The sequence below is a fragment of the Ochotona curzoniae genome, unplaced genomic scaffold (assembly GCF_017591425.1).
Source record: "Ochotona curzoniae isolate NIBS_2020 unplaced genomic scaffold, NIBS_Ocur_1.0 scaffold_4683, whole genome shotgun sequence".
NCBI lineage: Eukaryota > Metazoa > Chordata > Mammalia > Lagomorpha > Ochotonidae > Ochotona > Ochotona curzoniae.
This window is the reverse complement of record NW_024467121.1, coordinates 13,173,643-13,181,103: the sequence shown is the minus strand read 5'-3', so window position 1 is coordinate 13,181,103 and position 7,461 is coordinate 13,173,643. Positions and strand designations below refer to the sequence as shown.

Here is a 7,461-nt window from a genome sequence, read left to right as displayed (position 1 = left end):
GACTATATGCCAAAAAAAAACTTAATCTACAAACCAGGCACTAATTAATACAAAGGCTCACCAACATTAATTTACTGATCTTATGGAAAATCTCTGGTGCTACTAATACATTTTTGTCTCTTTTATACCTGACCTCTAATTTGTCCTCAAATCTTCACAAGTTTAGCTTCAAAATATGCCCTCTACTATTGCTATTAGTGTTGCAGATTGCTGATTAGTGTTCTTATTCCATTCTTCTTTAAAGTCTCTTGTCGATTCTTAACACCATGGATCTCTGAGCCTCCCTTTCCGACTCCAGCAGGGTGAGCATGTCGCCTTCCCGCACAGGCCTTTTACGGGTGATGGAGTGGCTCGTGTCATCCATGAATTCCATGTGTACCTGCATACACTGTCCCTGGGAACCAGTCCTGTGCAGCACGTTGGTGACCCTGTTGAGCTTGATGGGCTGCACCTGACTCGTGTCCATGATGGCAGCTCGGACGTTTGGTCTGGCTGATATATTTTACTATTTTATGATGCAGTTCCATAGGCTCTGGAATTTCCCCCTCCCATCTCCCCAAAACCACTCCCACTTCACTGACTTCCCGTATATTATTGCAACAGTGTAGTCTTTCATAAACAGTCCTAAATTCGTCATTGTGTTCTTAAGTGTATCTGTAGGTATGAACAATGGCAGAGGGTCCATCATTCTGTTGTCAAGCTAGCAGTTTCATTGGGAGTCCATCTTTGACTTGGAAGTGGAGATGTGTCTGGACCACATCTAGATATGATAGTTGCTATTACACAGTTACTATACATCCCCTTAAATGAAAAGTCATAAAATAAAATCAGTAACAGGAAGCAAAATAGAAAATTAACAGTGACACATTGGCCATTCAGTAGTATTTTATTTAACACCATTGAATTCTTAAAACACCCTTCAGATTATATTGTTCCTCTGCTCAAGACCTTAAAACTGCCTCTGAAGTCATCACTCAGTGTGCATGCCAAAGGTCTTCCTGAAGCCTGCAAGACCATAGGTGATCTGATGTTTTCTCTCTGACTTCAACTCTTGGTTTTCTATCTCCTTCTCTCTGCTCCAGCCACACTGAACTGAACATTCCTTAAATTCTTCTGGTATCCTTCAGTATTTGAAGCTTTTTTTCTCAGTATCCTCCTGGTTATTTCTTGCCATTTCCATTCACTTAATTTTCATAAGTGAAGTGAATGAGCACTGTGGTTGTTTTACTTTGTTGAACTTCTTATTTGGTAGTCCATGCACACTTTGAGGATGAAGTGTATTAAAAGTGTACTATCTGGGCCCGGTGCAGTAGCCTAGTGGCTGGAGTCCTCACCTTGCATGCTCCAGGATCCCATGTGGGCACCAATTCTGATCCTGGCATCCCCACTTCCCACCCAGTTCCGAACTTGTGGCCTGGGAGGGCAGTCAAGGATGGCCCAAGGACTTGGGACCCTGCACTCACATGGGAGACCCAGAGGAGGCTCCTGGCTTCGGATTGGCTCAGCTCCAGTTGTTACTGCTGCTTGGCGGGTGAATCATCAGATGGAAGATCTTTCCTCTCTGTCTTTCCTCTCTGTATATCTGGCTTTCCAATAAAAATAAAATCTTTTTGTTTTAAGTGTACTATCTAAAAACTATCATATAAAGAAATGGTTGTTTCAAAAATAGCATACTTACCAATTTTTTGAGAGACGGGAAAATGAAAACACACACAGAGATTTTATTTAACACATATGCTGGGACATTTTGAATTGCTTGTATGACATCTGGAGATTTATGAATTTCCTGTACATGATATAACAAGTTCTGAAGTGTGTATACTTCTTATAGTTGATTATATACTCTTCAAAATTGTTGTTTTGAGAGTCATATTGAAGCACACATTCTACAAAGTTCATTTTTAAAAAAAATATTTATTTATTTTTACTGCAAAGTCAGATATACAGAGGGGAGTCTGTCTGATGTTTCATTCCCCAAGTGGCCACAATGGCCAGAGCTGCACCAATCTAAAGCCAGGAGCCAGGTCTCCCATGCAGGTTCCCAAAGCTTTCAGTCATGCTCAACTCATTTCCCAGGCCATGAGCAGGGAGCTGGATGGGAAGCAGGGCCACCAGGACTAGAACCAGTACCCATATGGGATCCTGGTGCGTGCAAGGTGAGGACTTTAGCTGCTGAGCTATCGTTCCGGGCCCTAATTTTTTCTTAAGTTGAATTTTGGATCATTTTTATTTGGATGTTATAAATTATACTGTAGCAAAAAGGTATTATATAAACTTTTTAAAAAATAGTGTATTTGCAATAAAATTAATAGAGCCATTTCTATTTTTTAATTAAAAAAATGAATCCCACATGTGAGGGAAAGTATGGTTGCATTTGTCCTTCTGTTCAGGTTGATGGCACTCCATGTAATTTTCTTCAGTTGCAACCGAATTGGTGCAAAATTCATGTTTTTATACTGAATAAGAATCTATTGTTCTATATATATCAAAATGTAATATCTATATTCCATTGGTGATGATAATCACCCTTTTTGATTTCATATTTTGGCTATTGTGAGCGATGCTCTTATAAACGTGGTGGTGAGGTATCTCTGATGCAATGTGTTCCCTTTTTTTGGGCGTGTCCAGTAGTAGGATTCCTGGATCCTGTGGCAAGTCTGTTTCTAGGTTGTTAAGAAATCCCTGCCTATTTAGACTTCCTCTACATCTTCACCGGTCTTTGTTATTCTATTTTGGAAAATAGCCATCCTAGCAGGGTAATTTTGACTTGTAATTTTGAGGTTGTAATTTTGACTTGCATTTCCCTAATGACTAATGATGTCGAGTGTTTTTCATGTATTTGTTTGCCATTTGCATTTCTTCTTTTGAAAATTCTCTTTTGAAGTCTGTGCCAATTGCTTACCTGGGTTGTTTTTGTTTGATTTTTCAAGTTGCTGAAGTATATTCTGGTTGTTTTCCTTTTTATTCAAACAGGAAGCTCACAAATATTTTCCCCATTTTTTCAGATTTTCTTTATTTTAATGTGCAGAACTTGATATAAAGTCATATGGCTGGTTTTACTTCTGTTATGTGTGATTTGTCTTACACACACAAATATTTGTTGCATATACAAATGCTTTATATTGAAAAATGCTTCAATACAAAATCATTGATCACAATTATAGATCATAGGAACACCTTAAACAGGTGAAGTTATGGTTCTAATGTTTTCCCAAGAGAATTTTTCTTAACTTAAGATTACACCACTAGAACATGTAATGTATTTTGCCATCAAAGAATGGTTTTTAAAATTCATTGATTCTTCTTTATTAATTTTTGATAATTAGTAGACAGGAAACTTTTCATGAATTTCATATACACTGTTCTATAATAACATATTACCTTCTAATGTAACTAATCTCCTTCTCGTGCTTATTTATTTATTCATAATATACATGGAATAAATGTAAAAGGGACAATTTTTGCTTATTAGTTTCTCTAGCATCTTTTCATAGATACAGATGACTACTTCCATGTTTTGTTGCAAGTACCTAATATTCTCATTTGATTCACAGTAGTTGTTGACTTGTTCCAAATGGAATTTTTAAATTGTTAATGAAATATATACTGGTCAACAGGATAAGTTTAAAGTATTACACACAAAAAAAAACCATAAAAAAATTGAGGTGACAATATACATTTGCTTTCTGGATAACACTAATACAATTCAGTATCTTATATTGTACTCCCAGAATTACCTAACCATTGCCACAACCAATAGTGAGGTATTTTATTTACCTGTAAAACAAGAGCATAATTGTACATTATGCAAAGGCATTGTGTTATAACAGTACTGTAGCTGATACAGGTAACATGGACTGGCATAGTGTTGTGAATTAAGCCACCACCTGCAATGCAGGCATCCTGTATGGACACTGATTGATGTCCTGGCTGCTCCATTTCTGATCCTCTTATCTGTTAATGCACCTGCAAGTCAGCGGTCAACGGTGCCAGTGTTTGGGTCCCTGCCACACACATGGGAGTGAAGAAGCTGCTGTATTTGGCCTGGCCTAACCCTGCCATCTGTGTCCATTTTGACAGCACAAATGTCTTTCCCTTTCCCTCTTTTTTCTAAATATTAAAAACAAAAGCCATGTAATTGACATTATTTTTGTTTAGTTCCAAGGAAAGGAAGCTCAGAATGAAGTAGCACAAAATATTAAGAAGGCACAAGATCACTTGAAATGTTATACAAGGTATTATATATGTAAACAATAACTTCATGAACCTTATGAAGCACAGAAGCCATAGACAATGAGAAATAGAACACATGTTCATTATCATAAATACATTTATATGACAAGTGAAAAATCTAGTTTTAAACTAGTTTAAAATGCATAGTTTGAGGGCATATTCTCTAAATGTTCATTTCACATTATCCACATAAAACAAAAGGAAACATGACAGAGGTGTCAAATAACTTACTTTTCAGGTTTTTGAAGAATATCCTTGATTGATTTATTCTTTTTTTATTATTTTATGATACAGTTCTATAGGCTCTTGGATTTCTCTTACTCCTTCCCAAAACTGACTTTCTCCCCCACTGATTTCCCCTATTTTATTACAATAGTTGTCCTTCATAAAAAGCCTTAAGTCCATCATTCTGTTAGTTAAGTATATCCTGACATTGTAGGTATGGACAATGACAAAGTCCATCATCTTATTGCCAAAATATATTGGACAGTTTCACTGGAAGTCCATCTTTGATTTGGAAGTAGAGATGCACACTGTATTATAGCTTCATATCTGGATAAGATACTTCCTATTACACAGTTATTATACATCTAATTAAATGAAAAGCCATAAACAAAATCAATAACAGAAGGAAGATAGAAAATTTACAACACCATGAAGTTAAATAATATGTTACTGAATGACTGGTGAATTGCTAAAGAAATGAAATAGGAAATCAATAGCTTTCTTAAAGAAAATGATGCTATTTTATGACCTATTGATTACTCCTTCTTAATTCAGAAATAATATGTAAGTTTAGGTTTTGCATGAAAATGTTCTTCCATGTACCTTTTAGGCTGGACTCTGATATTTCAGAAATAAAAAATAACATGAAAGTGGGAGCTGAAAAAAAAGATGAGCACAAGAAAAACCAAATAAGACCTAGTACAGTAAGTCAATCTCTTAGCTTCTATCACACTTAACATGGAATTTTTATTTATCTGTCAGAAGATTGTAGCAATATTTTAGCTAAAATGAAGTCTGATTGGTGTGGTATATGTACTACCAATGCTACTTGCTACTACCAGTGTTAACCCAGATAGCTTTGTAGAAAGATACCAAATATATTTTTATCAGTTAGATGTGAAACAATCTCCATTGCAGTGGTGCCAGCCAGGAAGCACATCCTATTGCTCAGGCAGCAGTGAAAATGATGACACATTATTGCATTAAATTCTATGAAAAGACAAAGGATTTAAAGAATTTATTAGGTGAAAGCAACAGACAAGTACATATGGTAGTTAATGTGTCAATAGAAATTCTAGAAGTGATTTATTAACAGGAAATAAATTTAGGAAACAAATTTCAGTAAAACACAGCTTTCTTGCTCAATTTCATTGTGGTATTAGTGTTGCATTGTCATCCCAATGCATTTATTGATTAATCTGACAGTCATAGAGTACAGGTTTCTGGCTTTAGCCACTCTCTGATTGTTATAGAAAGTGTATACCACTCATTTTGGAATCATTTATTATTTGTGCAGACAAAATGACCTATAAATTATAAGTGGAAAAATACCTGGTTTGCTAATGGAGTTTTATGATGCTGTGTCATGAATGAACTCCAGACTTTATCTTCTCCATTGTATGTCATTTTCCATTTTTAAGGATTTATTTTTTATTGGAATTTCAGAGTTACAGAGTTAGGGTAAGATGGACAATGAGATTATCCACACAGGGGTTTACTCCCCTCGTCAACACAATGGCCAGGGCTGATTCAGTTCGAAGACAACACACAGGAATTAATCTGGGTCTCCCACCTAGGCAGCAGGGGCCTAGGCACTTGGGCCATTTCCTACTGTTTTTCTGAGGCCAGTAGCAATGAGTTGGATTCAAAGTGAAACAGATGGGAGTGAATTGGAACTCAAACATACTGTTGATATCACAGGCATTGGCTGTACCATTTTCAGTGGTTTGGTAAGGATTGAATCACTTTCACTGACTTGCCTGTCTGAAATGTCAAAATGTATACAGTAAATCAATAGATAGAATTCTTGACCTGATAGTATTATTCAAGACACTGCATAAAATGATAACTGTTGTAATAAGTTAACCCTGTAGTTACAACATAAATGTAGCCTTGAACAATAGACAAATGAACAGGCGTTGTTCTGTTCTAAAATAACCTTTAGTTGCAAAAGCAACTAAATGAGCAAATCTGTACTGGGTACTTACAAAGATTTTTAAAATTTTTTCGTTTAGCATCAAGAGGCAGGAGCTCATTGCCAAGAACAGAAACAGAATGTGCAGAACTCACAAAACCACCAGGATTGCTACAATCCAAGGTATCTTGCAGAAATAACTTGAGCCTTTACAAAGCACAAAAACCAAGGACAATGAGATGTAGTCCACCTACTTATCATTATAAATACATCCAGGAACCCAGGGGAATATGACAATGTTAAACTCTTTGAAGTGTATGTTTCTGCACATATTCCCTAAATGTTCATTACTCATCCACACAAACCCAGGAGACATGATTGAGTCGCCAAATTATTTACTTTTCAATGTTTAAAAATTTACCTAAACATACATTCTGATGTTTATTTGTGAGTTGTGTAAGTGTATAGACTAATGTGTGATGACATTGCCATATACATTTTAGGCTGGAGTCTGAAAATTTGGACTTGATATATACCATCACAGAGTGTTTCAGCATAACTGAAGAGCCACAGGAAAATCTACTACAAGTAATTTCCGTACGTCAATCTTTTGGTGTCAGTCACCTTTGTCTCCTGGGAGAGTGCAATAATGGTTACCTAAGATGAAAAGCCTCATTGAAAATATCTGTCTTATATCCTTTTATCAATTGATGGGCATTTGCAAAATTTTTACCTTTGGTCAACTATGACAAATGTCACCATGGTTACAGGTATACAACTGTCAGCTGGAGTCTCTGTTAACACTTACAGCACCTTTTAAAATGCCAGAGAGTGGAATAATGATGTAATGTAGAATTCTGAATCTTCTTTTTTAAAAATCTAAGATCTCCAATGGAAATTTCAGTGTGAATTCCTTTCAGTTTGTCCTTAGCAGTGTGCACACTGGTTCTTTATACATGCATTTTTACCACAAGGAATATTATTCCCCTTTGGATTTTTAAAAGGAAATAGAAATGACTAATGAAGCATTGCCATACAAAATAAGATAGTGTACTCAAAACTGCAGGCTCAGAGAGAAACATTCCCCT

General features: G+C 36.0%; 1 protein-coding gene across 1 annotated transcript; it reads right to left on the bottom strand.

Moving 5' to 3' along the window:
* Positions 1-238: 238 nt before the first annotated feature.
* Positions 239-466, bottom strand: LOC121148205 (40S ribosomal protein S28-like). Its single transcript, XM_040968294.1, has one exon. It carries the CDS (start codon positions 464-466, stop codon positions 239-241), a length of 228 nt encoding a protein of 75 aa, XP_040824228.1.
* Positions 467-7,461: the final 6,995 nt, after the last annotated feature.